Source organism: Podarcis muralis, chromosome 17, assembly GCF_964188315.1.
Source record: "Podarcis muralis chromosome 17, rPodMur119.hap1.1, whole genome shotgun sequence".
NCBI lineage: Eukaryota > Metazoa > Chordata > Lepidosauria > Squamata > Lacertidae > Podarcis > Podarcis muralis.
The window spans coordinates 30,442,088-30,462,870 of NC_135671.1; the positions used below are offsets into that span (position 1 = coordinate 30,442,088).

General features: G+C 44.6%; 1 protein-coding gene across 1 annotated transcript in view; it reads left to right on the forward strand.

Annotated features, from left to right (window-relative positions):
• LOC114588073 (ovostatin-like) overlaps positions 1 to 20,783 on the forward strand; it is a 56,228-nt gene that overhangs the window by 25,363 nt on the left and 10,082 nt on the right. The window contains exons 18-28 of the mRNA XM_077920921.1: positions 218 to 335; positions 2,921 to 3,149; positions 4,776 to 4,902; positions 7,908 to 8,029; positions 9,757 to 9,808; positions 11,304 to 11,387; positions 13,938 to 14,114; positions 16,042 to 16,123; positions 16,588 to 16,744; positions 17,290 to 17,364; positions 17,884 to 18,049. Of these exons, the coding sequence (XP_077777047.1) occupies positions 218 to 335; positions 2,921 to 3,149; positions 4,776 to 4,902; positions 7,908 to 8,029; positions 9,757 to 9,808; positions 11,304 to 11,387; positions 13,938 to 14,114; positions 16,042 to 16,123; positions 16,588 to 16,744; positions 17,290 to 17,364; positions 17,884 to 18,049 (1,389 nt within the window). The remainder of the gene's footprint in view (positions 1 to 217; positions 336 to 2,920; positions 3,150 to 4,775; positions 4,903 to 7,907; positions 8,030 to 9,756; positions 9,809 to 11,303; positions 11,388 to 13,937; positions 14,115 to 16,041; positions 16,124 to 16,587; positions 16,745 to 17,289; positions 17,365 to 17,883; positions 18,050 to 20,783) is intronic.

Genomic DNA, 20,783 nt, shown 5'->3' on the forward strand with positions numbered 1-20,783 from the left:
TCCAGGTTGTTGGTTTCTGGGACCCAGGGGAGCTGGATAGTCATCGAAGTAAGCCAGAGCATGGTCCAAAACAGGCACAACTCCTTCTCAGACCAAGCAAGATTAATGTCTACAGATTTTTTTGCATAGGGGATAATGTAGCTGCTCCTGTGTCCTGCCACTTACCGCTGCAAATTCATAGAACTAAGAGTCCAGATATCCTTTCTTATTGTTTTAGAATCTGCGCCGCCGCCGCCACCACCACCTCCTTCAGGAGACGTATCTCGAGATAGAGTTATTGAGACTGTTCGGAGGTTCTTCCCTGAAACTTGGATCTGGGAACTGTTTGGTATTGGGTGAGTTGACATTGGCTATTATTGGCATTGGCCAAAGATTTTGCAAAGAACAATGAGTATCCAGAGTTGGCCAGCACCCAGTTTGTTCTACCTGGGAATGAGGGAGGATACTGTTTTACTTTGCATTTAAAGGTGAATATAGCTAATTCTCACTTTCTGAAGCAATATGCAAATCAAAACAAAGTCATCCTTCAGAATTTGCATGTCTCCAAATTTTGCAGTGAAGTTCTCCACCCATGTATAAAAATGCATGTATCAGTAAATGTAACTTAGAAGAATGTGTAAGATTAGGGGAAATATGCTTTGCAAAAAATGATATATTTGGCAAGATTGCATACAAAGCTGCGTGTAAGAGAAATTTGCACCAAAATGCTGGTGGATTTTCATAAATATTTTTTAAACATAACAAAATGATGTAGGCATGTGGGGAACTGAATTTAAGATTGGGAAAACGGAAACCTGAGAGAAGCAAAATTGGCAGATTCAACCACCCCTGGTTCTACCCCAGGGGTGGTTAACCTGTGGCCCTCCAGATGTTTCTGGTCTACATTGGCTATGCTGACAGAGGCTAATGGGAGTTGGGAGTCCAGCAACATATAGTGGGCCACAGAATCCCTCTTCCTGATCCCTCCTCCTTGCATGTCATTCCTCTTTCAAGTTAAAAGGGTGGTTCTGAGGGTACATTGCCTGAGATCTACCAAAATCTTGGAAACAGCTCTAGCTGGGAATGACATTCCCTGGGGTCAGTGCATATTCTGAATCTTGCAAATAAGATTGTGTTATACAAACCACAGAAGGCCTTTCATTGCCCTGTCTGGCAATTTCTGCACAGGTTTGATTCTGTTTATAGAATCCTAGAATTGTAGAGGTGAAAAAGACTCTGAGGGTCATCTATTCCAACTCCCTGAAATGCAGGAATCTCAAGAAAATCATGCATGGCAGATGACCACCCAACACCTGCTTAAAAACCTTCAAGGAAGGAGAGTCTATCTCCTGTGGGAGTCTATTCCACTGTCAAACAGCTCTTACTGTCATAAAGTTCTTCTTGATATTTAGTCCGACTCTCCTTCCTTGTAACTTGAAGCCATAGGTTTGGGTCCTAGTCTCCAGAGCAGGAGAAAACAAGCTTGCTCCATCCTCCATGTGACAGCCTCTTAGCTATCTGAAGATGGCTACCATATCTCCCCTCAGTCTCCTCTTTACCAGGCTAAACATACGCAATTCCCTCAATTCTCTTTGCTGCTCCCCGCTAACAGAGTTTCTATGCTGCAAACCAAATGATTTTTGCATCTGCTGTAACTCTGGACTTAGTCCTTGCGAGGTCATGTTGCTTCCCTCACCCCTAGGTAAAGGTAAAGGGACCCCTGATCATTAGGTCCAGTCGTGACCGACTCTGGGGTTGCGGCGCTCATCTTGCTTTATTGGCCGAGGGAGCCGGCGTACAGCTTCCGGGTCATGTGGCCAGCATGACTAAGCCGCTTCTGGCGAACCAGAGCAGCGCACGGAAATGCCGTTTACCTTCCTGCCAGAGCGGTACCTATTTATCTACTTGCACTTTTTGGGGTGCTTTCGAACTGCTAGGTGGGCAGGAGCTGGGACCGAGCAACAGGAGCTCACCCTGTGGCAGGGATTCGAACCGCCAACCTTCTGATCGGCAAGTCCTAGGCTCTGTGGTTTAACCCACAGCGCCACCTGTGTCCCTCCCCCACCCCTACTGCTATCCAAAAACAGTGAGGGTCCTGTCTTTCTCCAATTATCAGAAGCGGGTTAGCAAGAACAGTACAGTCATACCTCGGGTTACAGATGCTTCGGGTTGCGCGATTTCGAGTTGCGCACCGCGCCAAATCCGGAAGTACTGGAATGGGTTACTTACAGGTTTTGGTGCTTGCGCATACGCAGGAACGCTAAATCACGCTTTGCGCATGCGCAGAAGCGCCGAATCGATGTGGCGCTGTGGGTTGCGGATGCTGCGGGTTGTGAACGTGCTTCCCGCGCGGATCACGTTCGCAACCCGAGCATCCACTGTACATAAAGTGTAGCCTGCTGCAGTAAGGTAAAGGTAAAGGTACCCCTGCCCGTACGGGCCAGTCTTGCCAGACTCTAGGGTTGTGCGCTCATCTCACTCTGTAGGCCGGGAGCCAGCGCTGTCCGCAGACACTTCTGGGTCACGTGGCCAGCATGACAAAGCTGCATCTGGCGAGCCAGCGCAGCACATGGAAACGCCGTTTACCTTCCCGCTGGTAAGCGGTCCCTATTTATCTACTTGCACCCGGAGGTGCTTTCGAACTGCTAGGTTGGCAGGCGCTGGGACCGAAAGACGGGAGCGCACTCCGCCGCGGGGATTCGAACCGCCGACCTTTCGATCGGCAAGCCCTAGGCGCTGAGGCTTTTACCCACAGCGCCACCCGCGTCCCTAGCCTGCTGCAGTAGGAAGAGTGATTTTTTGATTTTTTAAAAGTGATGTGGATTTCAACTTAACCCAACACCATAAGAACGTGGTGAGGCTTTTCATCTCGGTAATGTGGATATAAATAGTCAAGCCTGTGGTTCCATATATACCTTTTTTGTTTTTCTCTCCTTATTAGTTCAGATGGACATGCAAAACTCACCTACACCGTCCCTGATACCATCACGGAGTGGAAAGCCAGTGCCTTCTGCTTGGAGAAGCAGGCTGGGTTTGGCATCTCAAAGCCTGCCACCCTGATTGCCTTCCAGACATTCTTTGTTCATATGACGCTGCCTTACTCCATAGTTAGAGGGGAAGATTTCCTCTGTAGAGTCACTGTCTTCAACTACCTGCAGGAATGCATTCAGGTTCACCCTCTCATTCCTTCTTTGCTCTCTTTCATGTCTAGAAAAGGCCCTTGCATATTGGTTTTGGGGGTTGGGGTGCAAACCATCCACATCAGTGAGATAAACAGGAAAAGGTTAGACTAAAGCACATTGCACTTGCAAACACATAGATTCCTACTGAGTTTGTACCAGTTTAGATGTTGTGCCTTTTCTTAGGAATCCTGGGGACTGTAGTTAGTTAAGGTGCTGAGAGTTTCCTTTCAGAGATCTCCAACTCCCTTCTCACTACAATTCCTTGGGAAGTGAGACTGATGGCTAAACCAGTTGCACTCTGTCAGGGCTTTATTGGCCTATATAAACAATTTGTCTTTTTAATTAGCTGGCTTAATTTATAACACATTCCCATTTATTGTTTTTGCATTTGTATTTAAACAATTAGATGCAGTTATATGCAAAGGATATACTTGGAACATTTACAGTGCCTTCTAAAGGCCAACATAATAAATGTTGAACTACAGTGGTACCTCGGGTTACATACGCTTCAGGTTACAGAAGCTTCAGGTTACAGACTCCACTAACCCAGAAATAGTACCTCGGGTTAAGAACTTTGCTTCAGGATGAGAACAGAAATCATGCTCTGGCGGCACAGCAGCAGCAGGAGGCCCCATTAGCTAAAGTGGTGCTTCAGGTTAAGAACAGTTTCAGGTTAAGAACGGACCTCCAGAACGAATTAAGTACTTAACCCGAGGTACCACTGTACATTGGTTCCTTGATCTGGCAGAGATATTGTTTACACTAGTGCTGTGCACCAGATTCAGATAAATTCAAGGCCCTTTGTGCCCTGTCTGGCTCAAGTTGAAGTAGCTACAAATAACTGAAGAATGGATTGAGTTGTCCCAAATCTGTAGATCACTACAGTTTCTCAGAAAGCCAGACAGACTGTCTCCAAACTGTTGCAATTATTAATTACAGCACCATATAAGAAAAAACAAAAAAAATTCCTTGCAGTAGCACCTTAAAGACCAACTAAGTTAGTTCTTGGTATGAGCTTTCGTGTGCATGCACACTTCTTCAGATACACTGAAACAGAAGTTGCCAGATCCTTCTATATAGTGAGAAGGTGGGGAGGGGTATTACTCAGAGGGGGGTGGGAATGGGTGACTATATGGTGTAACTAGCACCATATAAGGAAGGAGAAGGGGAGGAAGGGAACTGAAAGAGAGCTAGAATGATCTCACCCAACCTCACCAATGATGGTGTTTGGAGAGAGAAGCTAGATTTTGCTTAATGAGAGCTGCCAAGGTAGCCTAGAATGCTATCACCCAAGCCAACACTTTCCAAGCACTGTCCCTTAGAAAGTGTTTAGTGGAGCTGAGTGGCATTTATTCAGCTTGTGTTCATCCTCTATCCTTTCCCAATCCACCCCAGTACTGTCCTTATTTTATTTTAAGTTTGTCTCCAAATTTTGGCTCTAGTTTTTAGGTTAGTTTTCTGTTACTATAGATCCCTGCTATAGTAGAGGAGACTGAATGAAATACCTTTTTGTCTTGGTTTTCTCTGCCCTGCCGAAGGTTAAAGCATCCTCCCTTAGTCCTAGGAAGCCACGCTAACTCTGTTAATTAACTGTAGTTTCTCCCCTTCTGGCAGGTCAATGTATCAATGGCCGAATCCCGGGATTTCGAAGCCCTTCTTCTCTCACCTTTGAATGATAAAGGATGTGTGTGTGGCGGTGAGAGGAAAACATACATTTGGAATATTAGCGTTAAAAAACTTGGTGAGTGAGCTTCTTTCTTCCTCTCTGCTTTGTAAACTGGTGCAGTGGTACCTCACAAGACGAATGCCTCGCAAGACGGAAAACCCGCAAGACGAAAGGGTTTTATGGTTTTTTGAGTTGCTTCGCAAGACGATTTTCCCTATGGGCTTGCTTCGCAAGACGGAAACGTCTTGCAAGTTTGTTTCCTTTTTCTTAACACCGTTAATACAGTTGTGACTTGACTTCGAGGAGCAACTCATAGCACGCGATGTGGTAGCCTTTTTTGAGGTTTTTGAAGCTTTTCCAAAACTTTCCCGAAACCGTGCTTCGCAAGACGAAAAACATCACAAGACGAAAAAACTCGCGGAACGAATTAATTTCGTCTTGCGAGGCACCACTGTAGTCTTGTCTGTTTTAAACTTGCGTAAGAAATGCAGTTCACCAAATGTAAATGCAGAATGCCTGCACATCTGACCAACCAAGTCTTTTTTTCTATAACCATACCCCTCCTGCAAGACAGTAAAATCAAGAGATTTTATCAAGCTTCTGGTGGGGTACATTCAGCTTGATGTTTGGGGATGGGTGACTATGCCCATTTTGTTTTCTCTCACTTTCTGATTTTTCCATTCTTAAATTTAGTTCTCTACTTCAGTTTGTTCATTTTCCCCCTAATAAATAAATCAAAAAGCCATCATGAAAATTCATCAGCATTTGGGGGTGATTTTTCTCCTACGGTACGCACAGTGCTGGATTTATGTACAAGCTAAACAAGCTGTAGCTTGGGGCCCCACTCTCTTGGGGGCCCCGAAAAAAATTTAAAGGGAAAACACTGGATGTACATTTCCAAAATAGAAGATAAAAAACATATAAAATAAAACCTACATACATTGTGTAGGCTCCTGTGATGTAAGTAATGGGCCCCGCCTGCTCCCTAAAATATCACTGATTTGCTCATTTCTACATATAGGGTGGGACGCGGGTGGCGCTGTGGGTAAAAGCCTCAGCGCCTAGGGCTTGCCGATCGAAAGGTCGGCGGTTCGAATCCCCGCGGTGGGGTGCGCTCCCGTTGCTCGGTCCCAGCGCCTGCCAACCTAGCAGTTCGAAAGCACCCTCGGGTGCAAGTAGATAAATAGGGACCGCTTACTAGCGGGAAGGTAAACGGCGTTTCCGTGTGCGGCTCTGGCTCGCCAGAGCAGCGATGTCACGCTGGCCACGTGACCCGGAAGTGTCTGCGGACAGCGCTGGCCCCCGGCCTCTTGAGTGAGATGGGCGCACAACCCTAGAGTCTGTCAAGACTGGCCCGTACGGGCAGGGGTACCTTTACCTTTTACCTTTACATATAGGGTGCCCACATTCTGCATGGACTGGTTGCATGGCAACAGGTGCAAATGGCTTTAGATACCTATTAGGTCCAGAAATTACCATATAGCATATATTCAACACAAAAAACAGCAACCATTTGTCGTTGACAAAGGACAGCTGTACATATAAAGGGCCCCATTACCTTCAGTAGCTTAGGGCCTCATCAAACCTAAATCCAGCCCTGGGTGCGCATTTTTAGATGCAGGTTTGTGTAGTCCTCCCTCTGTCAGGGCACATTGGGAGTGTCTCACAGAGTTCTCTCTAGAAAACCTCCAGGAAAAATTCTGTGAGCTTCAACTCATATCATGTCCCTATAAATTGTTGGCCTGACTGCCCTTTGAATATCCCACTGTTTGCCTAATACGCACACATATTCCCGTGGCAACTTTTTCTAATAAAATGAATTTTTGTATGTTATTTTCACTGATTTATGCATCCATATGCATGCTTTACCCTAGTACTTGCATTTTTGTATACATTGCTTGTCAGGAGAACTGCATTGCAAAATTTGCGGAAGTGCAAGTTTTGAAGGATGGCTGTGTGTCAGTTTGCATATTATTTCAGGAAATTATAATCAGGTATATAAACCTTTTTGTGGGACGCGGGTGGCACTGTGGGTTAAACCTCAGCACCTAGGACTTGTCGATCGCATGGTCGGAGGTTCGAATCCCCGCGGCGGGGTGCGCTCCCGTTGCTCGGTCCCAGCGCCTGCCAACCTAGCAGTTCGAAAGCACCCCCGGGTGCAAGTAGATAAATAGGGACCGCTTACAAGCGGGAAGGTAAACGGCGTTTCCGTGTGCGGCTCTGGCTCGCCAGAGAAGCTTCGTCACGCTGGCCACGTGACCCGGAAGTGTCTGCGGACAGCGCTGGCCCCCGGCCTCTTGAGTGAGATGGGCGCACAACCCTAGAGTCTGTCAAGACTGGCCCATACGGGCAGGGGTACCTTTACCTTTACCTTTTTATATAAACCTTTAAATACAAACTGAAACAATTTTCTCCTTCATCTGTAACAAGTTTGCAGGTCTATAATTGGCCTGTTTTCCAGTGTTGATCATCTCCCTAATTTTGTAGCTCCGTAGAACTCAATAGTTTAATTCTATTTTTGTTCATTTGCATGAACCACCAGCTCTGCATTCCATTAAGCTCAGGTCCAGTTTCCCACTAGGAATTTTTCAGTATCCTGGCCCTTCTTGCTTTCAGAGTTGTATCTGTAGAAGAAATCTGAGAAGCTGAAAATTTGCCCATGAGAGGTTTTATTTTGGGTTTTTGCTGCATCTTTTCCAGGAAGGATATCAAAAAGACAACCCACCATGGGTAAATTACATGCAAGTTCCAAAGAGAAACTGGCACAATGAGAACAAGATCCTTGCGCAGAGAGAAGGCAAAAAACCTAAATTAATTGGTTTTCTATTTGTAATCTTTCTAAGGGCTCATCCAGACTTCCTTTTGCATTGCGCTTTAAAGCTCCGTATTCAAGTGGGTTTTGTTTACTGGTTTTTGTCCCGACTCTTTCGGCAGGAAAATCCATGTTTTATCACTGAATTGGAGCAAATGGCAATCCACACACACAAACTATTACTGCTTGCTTCGATTCAACAGTAAAATGCAGGTTTTCCCAGGGAAAGTGCCAGAACAAAAATAAAAATTAAAATGTTTGCTTTCAGGTGCTGTGACCTTGTCTGTTACTGCTGAAGCTCCAAAAAACAGTGGGGACTGTGGAAATGGAACATCTGGGGGCTTGGATGTGGGACGGAAGGACACCCTGATCAGAGAAGTGCTAGTAGAGGTACAGTGGGAAGATCTGAGCTTCAAAAAATGTGCTTCCTTCTCAGCGGCTAATTAGCTAATTCAGTCAGGGTCAAATGTGGAGCAGTTCCCTTTTTCGCCTGCAAGGATATCTCATAGTTGCTACACACTGCATTTTACACCCAGTGGACTGGACAATCGTTTCCTTCCACTGCTGTGCAAATACAGTATAACATCCGAAGTACTTCGTGTTATTGTCATTTTGAAAATGTAAGTAGCCTTTATGAGTTGAAAGGCAGGAAAGAAAAACATTAAATGATGGTGATGATGATAATTTATTTATACCCCACCCATCTGGCTGGGTTTCCCCAGCCACTCTGGGTGGCTCCCAACAGAATATTATGATTAACAAAGCAATAAAACATTGAACATTAAAAACTTCCCTAAACAGGGCTGCCTTCATATGTCTTCTAAAAGTCAGATAGTTGTTTATTTCCATGACATCTAATAGGAAGGCATTCCACAGGGCAGGCGCCACTACCGAGAAGGCCCTCTCCCTGGTTCCCTGTAACCTCACTTCTCACAGTGAGGGAACCACCAGAAGGCCCTCGGAGCTGGACCTCAGTGTCCAGGCTGAACGATGAGGCACTCTGCATTGTGAAATTCCAGTAGCAAAGCTGGGTCAAAAAACACCCCTCAAACCGTGGGCCTAATCCTTTAGCAGGGAGTACAGCCACCCTCCAGAACACCTGAATACCACCATCCAAGACAGAAAAACCACCAACCAAGAGGATCTCTTTCTTTGGTCAGGATCCAGTTTTAAATTCATTGGCCCTCATAAAGCTAAGTGTCATTCATAGACAGAGGTCCAACAGTTCTACCACAAGAGGATCTATTAGCTTGAATCACTGCATGAACTAGAATTAAAACAGAGCTGGTAATGGTGGATAAACCTTCATTTACTTTGGACTGGAACATCATCCAAAAATGTAGTATCTTGATTTCTTGGGTGGGACTTCAAACTGTGTTTGTTTCAGGAGTAAAATATGACTTTTAGTAATTCACTGGCATAGCATTCTAAAATAGGTATATTTTGGAGATTAAATGGCGAAGGATACTTGTATTGTACAAAAAGGCACCAGAAATCAATGTGCTCTTGGGCTGCTTCTGTTTATTTCCACGGGTCTCATAGCACAGAGTTACCTGATAGGTTTTGTCTTAAAGATCTAAACAAATTAATAATAAATATAGACGGCCAATGTGCAGAACTGCAGTTTCTGTCTTATAACTAGCAGAATGGTCAGTGACTACTGCTCTCAAGAGGAGACGGAGGCAGAGAAGAGTGGGGAGATATGAGAACTCAACAATTCTTTATATATGCAACAGTTTAAATGAATGGCGGAACTGGACAGTTTTAAGTTTTGACAACTTGCTTGGGGGGGGTCGGGGTGTATATGTTTAACTTGCTCTTAAGACTGTCTTGTTTGTTTTCGTGAATTACATTGTAATATCCAGCATCTACAAACAACAAAAATCTGATTGACGATAAGCAAGGGAATTCAGATTCCAAAAGCCATAGTAAGCCTAGACAGATTTAAGTCAGCATCATGTTACACTACAATATAATATTGCTTCTCAATGTGAGTGTCAGTGGTGATAGTTATCGTTTATAAAGATCTAGGATTTCCCTGTTTTGCTATTTCTTTGTTTCATTCATTCTTCATTCATTCATTTGTATGTCCTCTTTCTGCCTCTTTGTTCTCATAGTCTGAAGGCATTGAAAGAGAATTAACCCAGAGCAGCCTTATCTGTGCAGAAGGTAAGAGGGTTGCTCTCTTCTGGTGGGCTACTATGAGCATGGGAACTGAAGGAACCTGTCAAAAAGTAATGAAAGGTTCATGGGATCAACTAATAGTACTGTACCTGGGGATGCTGGCTTTTCCCTGCTACCTGCAAATAAAATAAAAATAAAGAAGAGCCTTGCATCACTTCTGCTGCAGATTTTCTATGCTCAGCTTATATGGGGGAAATGATTAAACCAGGGTTTAGGGGTTTGTTTTAGAGCCCTCTCAAATCATTAGGATGCACCAAGTCAGAAGAGGAATGCTTCCAACATTCTCCTCAGCTGAATTTCTGTTGATTTTTGGCGTTCCAAATTACCTGGGATTGTTTCTGAAGTGGAACTGGGCTCTTTTGTTCTAGTTTTCATATATATCTGAATGTTGCACAGAGCACAAACACAGGCATTTTGCTGCAGTTCTTCGTTCAGTTCATTTTGTCTTCCATTCCTCTACATACCTAGTGTGCAAAAAAGCATTTATTTTTTTTACAGTATTTATGGCTAGTTGACTATTCTTTTTGCATAGTGTTTCACTAATGTGCAGGAACATCGGTAAGAAAATATACCGAAAGCCTTGTATGGTAACATCAAGACTGCTCGACTGTGAGTGGGTTGTCGTGAGATCTAGGGCTTCAGTTCTTGTGTCCCAGTTATGGAATTCCTTGTCCAGAAAAAATATGCCTGGCCAATCTTTGTGCAATGGCCAGACAATTTTCTCTGGGCAAGATCTTTTGTGAATGGGATGGCGTCAGGGCTCAGCTGCTGTCAGCTGTCAGAGATGAACTAGGAATGGGGTCATGGTATTGCACAGGAAGAACTGAGATAGGGGTCAGAGTCATGGAAGGAAGCCAGGGGTGCTTCGAAACCTGGAGACCTAGAAAAAACCTGCCTCACATAGCAGTGACACTCACAGCAAGCTTTTGAAATGTATATGTGAACAAACAGAAGAGGGCTCTCCCAGATTTATAAATAGGTAGCAAGATCAATCTCTTGAGGTTGATTGTTGTGCACCTGTTTATGCTTATTTTCTGCATGTAGCACTTGATTTCTATATTCCTTTGCATTTAAATAAGGAAGGAAGGAAGGAAGGAAGGAAGGAAGGAAAATTGGTAAAATAAGCTATTGAACTATGCAGGACAAATTAGTTAATTTGAAACCCAAGAAAGAAAGAGGACTCTGAAATGTTTAATGCATAACTGTTAAGCTGTGTGTACAGATTTTTACATTAGGAAAACTTTTATATGTCACTTGTAACATGATGAAGAATGTTTAAAATTGAAACAGTAAGAGTATAAGGTTTTTTAAGAATGTGCGTGAAAGAGTATTAAATAATGAAACCAAGTGAGGGAGGGGAGTCCATCAAAATTATGGTTCAGAAATTTGTTGAAGATTTTGTTGTTGTTATATTTGGAAATTTAATAGTTATTTTAAAAATGCATTTAAATATATTTTAAGTTTAATGTTTTAATTGCAGGTGCTGTCATCTCTGAGCCAGTGTCTCTGAAACTCCCTGAAAATCTGGTGGAAGGATCGGCCAGAGCTTACTTCTCTTGCATAGGTCAGTTTGTAGGTTTCTTGCAAGGACAAGGTTGTCATTCACTCTCACTCATTTGGATAACAATCTTGGAGATGTTTTAATTGGAATCTTATTTTGCTTATGAATCAGGAGACATCTTGCATGTCAGGAAAGATTTGTCTGTTTTTCTTTTAGCCGTTTACTACTTCTCCGTAGGCGTAAAGGCTTTATTTCCACTTCTGACTTTGCAGTTTGGCAGAGATACAGATTTCACATGCCATGCAGCTTCTCCTCAGTAAACCATTCCTGTCTTGTCAATATATATGGCATTATTACTGGTGTTCCTGCGACTATTTTTGCTCCCTCCTTGAGCCTCCCTAGTTCAAATGCAAGAGCTCCCATGTTCAAGCATCAGGAAATGAGTTCCACCTGGTAACACTCCATATAGAAGTCATATGTTCATAGGTCTAGCTATGCACACCAGCCCAGTTGCAAGGAGCGCAATTTCCACACAAGCATATGTTCTTGGCAACCAGTGATGTTTGATAGGTAAAGGTAAAGGGACCCCTGACCATTAGGTCCAGTTGTGACCGACTCTGTAGTTGTGGCACTCATCTCGCTCTATAGACTGAGGGAGCCAGTGTACAGCTTCCGGGTCATGTGGCCAGCATGACTAAGCCGCTTCTGGCGAACCAGAGCAGAGCACGGAAACGCCGTTTACCTTCCCGCCAGAGCGGTACCTATTTATCTACTTGCACTTTAACGTGCTTTTGAACTGCTAGGTTGGCAGGAGCTGGGACCGAGCAATGGGAGCTCACCCCGTCGCGGGGATTCGAACCGCCGACCTTCTGATCGGCGAGTCCTAGGCTCTGTGGTTTAACCCACAGCGCCACCAGCTATCTCCATGCAATAAGGCAAGCGTGCATGCAAGTGTAGCAATTTCTGCATGTGTAATGAGCATCCAGAAGCATTTTTGGGCAGCTTTCATGAGGGGACTATTCTAGGGTTGTGCATCAACAATATTCAGCTTAGAACTCTGCCCCCCGCCCTTCGCATTTTAAACAGTCTGATTTGGCTCAGACCACTTTGGAGCTGCCAGATCCAATTCGAGGGTCTAAGTCTTCCTTGTTCTTTCTTCTCCATTCACTACAGTGGATGCTCGGGTTGCGAACGTGATCCATGCAGGATAAAGGTTTGCAACCTGCAGCATTCGCAACCTGCAGCGGTGCGTCTGCGCAGGCTGCAATTCGGCGCTTCTGCGCATGCGCAAAGCACAATTTAGTGCTTCTGTGCATGTGCGTCCACCAAAACCCAGAAGTAACCCGTTCTGGTACTTCCGGGTTTTGGTGGTCCATAACCTGAAAAAATGCAACCTGAAGCATCTGTAACCTGAGGTATGACTGTATTGGGAAATTTAAAAAATTGCCTTTACATCTCTCTCTCTTTATGCTATGTCTCTCTCCCCCCCCCCCCATTGCTAAAGAAAAAAAAGTCCCTCCAGAGTGGAGAAAGCCAGCCAAATTAATAATGCTTTATTCTGAAATGTTTAATATAATTTTTGTTGTTGTTAATTTTACTGTGCCAAATGTGCATTCTGTCATTGACCTCCTTGGTAATGTATTTATTTTGAAATCTTTAAGATAATATTTTAGTTTCCTGTTAATGCATTCCTGCCTTGAATGTATATTTTATATTTGACATTTATTCCGGACTGTTTTATTGGATGTAGGTTGTAAACCTCTTGGATAATTTTTTTCTTTAAAAATATAAAGCGGTATAGAAATGAAATGATGATGAAGAAGAAATTAGAGGCAAAAAGGTCCAGTGCCTTTTGTACCAAGTGCCTCTAAAATACAGAATGTGATCTTTTTAAAAAGCAGCTTTTTAAATTTTGGGTGAAGAATTGGATGAAATTTGCAGGCAAGGTTGCCCCTTCTGAGCATATGAATCCTGGCAAATCCCAGAAGGCTAGCTTCAGTGGTTTTCTCACAAGGGCAGCCATTGCAGTTTCAGGGCTGGAATCACTTAATCTCTCCCAGTGTTTTCTGGACAATTGGTCTAAAATATTATAGACATAAGAGAGGTGCCTCTGGTTAAGAAACCTGTCAAACTGCAGACAAATAGGTTTTTGTGCTCGGCATCTTTCAAGTTGCTTTTGGGATTGGGAAGAACTAAAAGGGATTTGCTTTTCCAGGTAGAATCATTCCCTCTGGTTATTAACTGAATTTTGCTGTCCCAGCAGGGCTTTTCACCACTCTTCCTCCAAAATTGCTTGCTCTTCCTCCAAAATCCCTGATATCACAGTGTGGGATAAGTAGGTTGGGGAAGAAATTTGATTCGGGTCTCATTTGAAGACGAAACTATCAAATTCACACTTTCAGAAGCAATGCATGAATTGAAACACAGCAGTCTTTTGAAATGTTCACTATTTGCCAAGCGAACAATGCTTACAAAAATGCATTTGCAAAAATGAAAGGGGGAAACATGCAGAAAAATAGGTTGGTGAAAATACACACAAGCGCATTGTGCTGGGGGGAACTGCTTGCAAAAATATGCACATATGTCATGCTGACAAAACAATATTTTTGACAGGAGACCTCATGGGCACAGCCATGCAGAACCTTCATCAACTTCTCCGGATGCCCTATGGCTGTGGGGAGCAGAACATGGCCCTCTTTGCACCCATCATTTACGTCATGGAATATCTAAATGCAACAGGACAACTGGATGAGGAGACCAAATCCAAATCCATTGGATACTTAACCAGTGGTAGGAATCTTGTGGGCTTTCCATGGCCATCGTGTTTGCCACAGTGTGAACAGAATACCAGACTAGATGGACCTTTCTTCTCATTCATTAGTGCTTTCCTTACATCCTTATGACTAACACTTGCCTTGGCATTCATTTTGCCCCGGACTAAATGTGGCATTGGATTGAACTGCATGTACACAAACACACATACTGCCCGTCACCTTCTCTGAAAATGTCCACTGGAAAGGCCATTTTACTTTTGAAACACAATGTGGTTCTGCATTTGTGGATCCAGGCTTTTAATTTAATTAAGAACACTTAAAGGTAAAGGTACCCCTAACCGTTAAGTCCAGTCACGAACGACTCTGGAGTTGCGGCGCTCATCTCGCTTTACTGGCCAAGGGAGCCGCCGTTTGTCCACAGACAGTTTTTCTGGGTCATGTGGCCAGCCTGACTAAGCCGCTTCTGGCGAACCAAGAGCAGCACATGGAAACGCCGTTTACCTTCCCACTAGAGTGGTACCTATTTATCTACTTGCACTTTGATGTGCTTTCGAACTTCTAGGTTGGCAGGAGCAGAGACCGAACAATGGGAGCTCACCCCATCGTGGGGATTCAAACTGCTGACCTTCTGATCGGCAAACCCTAGGTTCTGTGGTTTAGACCACAGCGCCACCCGCGCCCCTAAGAACACTTAAGGGTGTTCTAATCATATAGTCAAACTTTATGTGACAACCATGTAGATCAACTTGAGCACTTTAGGGAAAACAAGGGTTGGATCTACACTGACCTGTTTAACGTTTCCCCCCTCTATTGGAACAGTATTATATATGTTGTTCTAAAACGTCACAGGGCATGCTTGTTAATTAAAACATTTTTTACCTTCTTTTTGTCCCCGTCAAATGTGAGTAATGCCCGGCCTAATGCCCAGCCACATCATTTTCCAAAATGCTGTTTCTTTCCTGCGGCTGAGGGCTGGTTGCTGGTTGCTCTGCTCCTCTCTCTGGGGGTCACAGTTTAATTCTCCCTCCCTCCATGTCCGTTGGAAGAAGCAAAGGGCAGGAGGAGAAACTGAACACCTCTCCTTGAATGACATTGGATGGGGTCGGAGTTTGAATGCAGTAAAAAAAGTAAAACGCTACATAGGAATATGTGAGCAGTTTTTCACCAGTATAGCAGCATAAAATGATTAAAAATTAAGCAATAAAAAGACAAGGCAATAACACATTATGAATGTAAAAAGTAGGATGTCATGTGTCCATCCACATTATCAAAAGCATTTTTAACTCTTCCTTAATTTTAAAAACCATGAGTGTAGGTTCGCCTTAGGTACATGTCCAGAGGCAAGATGGTACATCTTGGGTAGGGGCTCTATACACTTGAAGCCTTCTTTGAGTAGCTCAACATTTTGTTCAGAAGATGCACAGAATTTGTTTTCCGTAATAATGCCATCAGTGCCAGAGTAGGCAATTAATCACCCCGGTTAAGGCTGCAATCCTAGGGCAGGAGTCAACTAATAAGTTCCACTAGTGGAAGTCAGTAGGAAGTCTAGCAATAGTGCAACAGGGATCCTCACATCTTCTCCCCCTGTACACACCCAAAAATTGGCTTGGGGGTTCAGGAGTACCCCTAGACCAGTGTACAAGGGGAGGAGTGGGGGGGGACCATTACATCTGCCAAACTGAAAAGTTTGGACTGACAAAACAATTGCTATAAAGCCACATTGAATTCTTCCCCTGGCCACATTTACTTGGAAGTAAGCCCTAGTCGACAACACATGAACATGCTTTAGAAACATACATAGGATTGTGCTGTACTTTTCAGCTGCTAAATTGCAAACACAAGTATTGGGGGCTTTTCACTTCATGTTAAATTAATGCTTTGTTTTAAAAATGCATGCTCAGTTTTTTAAAAAACTACGGACTTTTCCGCATTCTTTTTTTCAGGGTATCAGAGACAGCTGTCCTATAAGCACCCAGATGGGTCCTACAGTGCCTTTGGGAGCAGGGACAAGGAAGGCAACACCTGGTGAGAGCTTGGAAAATGCAGTAGTGTGATTGGTCACAGTGAGTGGATGCTTTAAGCAAGATGGTAGCCAGTTCTTCTCTGTTTACGTGGGATAACATTTCATGAAGTGAACTATAGTCCATGGAAAGGTTGCGCTGTAGTGTCACTCTTCAAGGTGCCACAAGGCTCTTTCTTTTTCTCCTCTGGTCACTAACAATACACTAACAAAAACGTTTACCTTCCTGCCACAGCAGTACCTATTTATCTACTTGCACTGGGAGGCTTTCAAACTGCTAGTTTGGCAGGAGCTGGAATAGAGCAATGGGAGCTCACCCCGTCACAGGGATTCAAACCGCCAACCTTCTGATTGGCAAACCCAAGGGGCTCAGTGGTTTAGACCACAGCTCCACCCTCTCCCACTGGGCTCAAGAAGCTTGACCTGAGTTTGGCTGTGATTGCTAATATTCCATGGCATTCTTTTGCAGGCTCACTGGCTTCACGTACAAGTCTTTTGCAAGAGCTTCAAAGACCATTTTTATTGACCCAAATGTCCAAACTCAAAGCGTCATCTGGCTGTCCAGCAAGCAAAAATCAGATGGATGTTTCCAAAATGTTGGAAAACTCTTTAACAACGCATTGAAGGTGAAGGCTATGGGCTTGTTGGTTTGTTGCAAAGCTCTCCTTCTGGGGCGGTGATGCTTTTTTACTTCCTGGCAAATGCTTCCTCTCCCTGAGATTTCAAACCCTTAGCTAACTTAAGTACCTGTATTATTTGGAGATAGGCTGGGAGAAGGAGAATGAGAGAGAGCTGGGGAAACAAGAGACTTCTTGCTAGTATTATACATGACCTAGATTTAAGTGAGCCATGAAGTTTCCTGCCTTCACCTCTGAATCACAGCCTAAACCTCTCAGCCTGCTGAGAGTGACAGGACTATTACGAGGATAGAATGGGGTAACTACTAGGTATGCCATCTTGAGACACTCGGATAAAAAGCAGGGAACCAATGTGATTTTAATAACAAACGTAATGGGCCTTTCAACAGCAGGTAAATGCCTTCATGTTCCAAGAGGCTTTGGGGAACCTCACCAAACCTGCTATTTGCCTCCATGTTGTCCCCTCCTTCCCTCCCTTCCTTCCTTCTTCATTTTTTTAACTTGTTCTCTCTTTCTGTGTTGTGCATTTCAAGGGAGGAGTAGAAGATGAGTTTTCGCTGTCGGCCTACATCACTGCAGCTCTCCTTGAGTCTGGATTCCTCAGCTCGGTATTTATTTTCTGGTATTGTCCAGTTGGTTTAGTTCAGGATCGAAGAAAATGCATGTAATAGTAGACTGGGAAGAAATAGTTTAGGCATACAGTGGTACATCGGGTTAAGTAGTTAATTCATTCCAGAGGTCCGTACTTAACCTGAAACTGTTCTTAACCTGAAGCACCACTTTAGATAATGGGGCCTCCTGCTGCTGCCGCGCCGCCGGAGCACAATTTCTGTTCTCATCCTGAAGCAAAGTTCTTAACCTGAAGCAATGTTTCTGGGTTTGCGGAGTCTGTAACCTGAAGCGTATGTAACCTGAAGTGTATGTAACCCGAGGTACAACTGTATAGAAATGGTGGAGAAAGGAGGCCATACATGGACTATTGTCCATGTTTCTGTTTTGAATATCTAGATTGGATGCAGTGTGCCTGGAAGAACAGCACTGGATGTTTGCTTGATGTTTTTAACCTGTTTGATGTTTTTTGTGGCATCTGCAAACTCTGACAGAGCCTTTCTCTCCCTCCAACCCAGCATCCAGTGGTCCGAAATGCCTTGTATTGCTTGGAGGCCGGATTAGAAAAGGGAAATCTCACTTTCTATGACCAAGCACTTCTTGCTTATGCCTTTCGCCTAGCTGGTAATAAGCCCAAAGCGGATCTCTTATTGGATGAGCTGATTAAATCGGCTACGAAAGTAGGTGAGTCGCATTTCCCAAAATGTGGACACATTTGACAGAATGAATGACGTGTTGAAACAAGAATGAGCAGTCATGTGAGCAAAATTATATAATGTTGTGGACATTCAGGAGTGCCAACCAGGGCCTTCTACAGTAGTGGCACCTGCCTTGTGGAACGCCCTCCCATCAGATGTCAAGGAAATAAACAACTACCTGACTTTTAGAAAGCATCTGAAGGCAGCCCTGTTTTTAATATTCTGTTGGGAGCTGCCCAGAGTGGCTGGGGATGCCCAGCCAGATGGGCGGAATATAAGAAATAAAATAATAATAATAATAATAATAATAATAATAATAATAATAATAATTTATTTTCTTTGCACATAGGCTGGGCCCTCCATTACACTCACCAAATAAGACCCAAATTTGCATAAAACCTGCATACACTTTGTCACATACAAATTTGTACCCCTTTTTTCAGGCAGGGGTAGAGCACACAAAAACGAATCAGGAGTCACAAGTAATAAGCTGTCCAGCAAACAGCATAGCAACAGGTGAAGCAATCCCCAGAATTGTAGTCCCATACTATGAAAGGCTTACTTAGTTGAATAACTGCCTGCCACATAGTTGATAAAGGCATGAGATTTCAGCTGACCTCTACTGCCAACCCTAAACCATGCAAAGAACTCAGGTTTAATGAGTTGTAACTTGTAAATGAACCTATGCTACTGTAAATACCCGTATTTTTCGCACCATAGGACGCACCGGACAATAGGACACACCTTGATTTAGAGGGGGGAGAACAAGGGAAAAAAATTCTTCCGCTCTCTGCCCAGCGCCCCTTCAGCGAAGCGGCAGGAGGCGCTGCGCAGAGAGTGGGAGAATTTCCCCCCTCTTGTTTTCCCGCTCTAAAACAAGGTGCCATTTAAGGTGCGTTCAGACGGCTACCTTGGAAGCCTGGAGAGCGAGAGGGGTAGGTGCGCACCGACCCCTCTCACTCTCCAGGCTTCAGGTTCCTTTCGACCTGCTCTTTGGGGCTGGCAGGGGGAAGCCCACCACCAGTCCCAAAGAGCAGGTCAGGGAGCAGCGGAAAGGCGCAGCGGAGAGGCTGCTGCCATAGTCACGCGTCACTTCTCCAGCTGGGAGAGGGTCGCGGGGCTATGGCTTCTTTAGCCCCGCACGCACTCTCCCGGCTGGAGAGGTGACGCACGGCTATAGGTGCTCCTGCCATAGCCGCGCGTCACCTCTCCAGCCGGGAGAGAGTAAGCCGGGCTTCTTTAGCCCCACGCGCGCTCTCCCGGCTGGAGAGGTGACGCACGGCTATGGAGGCTCCTGCCATAGCTGCGCGTCACCTCTCCAGCCGGGAGAGGGTCACGGGGGGCTGCTTTAGCCCCGCGCGCGCTCTCCCGGCTGGAGAGGTGACGCGCGCCTATGGAGGCTCCTGCCATAGCCGCGCGTCACATCTCCAGCCGGGAGAGGGTCGCGGGGGGCTGCTTTAGCCCCGCGCGCGCTCTCTCGGCTGGAGAGGTGACGCGTGGCTATAGAGGCTCCTGCCATAGCCGCGCGTTACCTCTCCAGCCGGGAGAGGGTAGCCGGGCTATGGCGTCTTCGCTCCATAGGACGCACACACATTTCCCCTTCATTTTTGAAGGGGAAAAAGTGCGTCCTACAGAGCGAAAAATACGGTATTTTATGGAGCTTTTAGGTAGACAATACTGCATTCGTTGAGTGACCAGAAGTGGCATTTCAGATGGATGGGGTCAAAAGTGACTTAAGATTTACAGTAGTTCTGCTCAGATGCTCACGTTTGGATAAATTCAAGATTTAAATAGTTAAAAAGTAAACAGTGTGTTCATCTGCTGGTATTATTTATTAATACCTCATAACAGCTACAGCATCCCCCCCCCCTCATTTTTTAACAAAAGGGATTTGAGATCCCCACTCAGCCATGAAGCTCACTTGCTGCCAATGAGTCAGGCACGGTCTCTTCGGCTAACTTGCCTCATGGGCTTCTTTGGAAAGTAAAATGGAAAGGGAAAGAACTGCTATCAGTAAATTGCAGCTAGGAAGGCAACATCATGTGCAATGCTGACTCTTTTCTTGAAATTAAAACAACGTCCAAATACTTGTTAAAATATTCAAAAGCTTTAATTTGCCGAACATATAGCTAAAGAAGGATATATATACATCAATTCCAAGGACCTCCATAACCAGAGAGGGGGTTTATGGGGGGGCATTCACCCTGAATATTGCTGCTATAGTTACCATATTTTTTGCTCTATAAGACTTACTTTCTCCCTCCTAAAAAGTAAGGGGAAATGTGTGTGCGTCTTATGGAGCGAATGCAGGCTGCGCAGCTATCCCAGAAGCCAGAACAGCAAGAGGGATTGCTGCTTTCGCTGCGCAGCGATCCCTCTTGCTGTTCTGGCTTCTGAGATTCAGAATACATTTTTTCTTGTTTTCCTCCTCCAAAAACTAGGTGTGTCTTGTGGTCTGGTGCATCTTATAGAGCGAAAAATGCGGGAATTTAACCAACCTGCCCCCCATTCCACTGTTGCATTTCCTTAAGGAAGAAAACAACACATCAAGAGATCATATAACAACGCTACTTCAATTGCGAAGCACATAGTGAACATTTCTCTCCATTCCACACTGTTAAAAACAGCAGCAAAAAAATGTTTGGGCCGCTCAATATATGTTTAAGATTAACTTGTGTAACTGTATATTGGGCGGGAGGGGGGGTGTGGAGAGAGAGAGA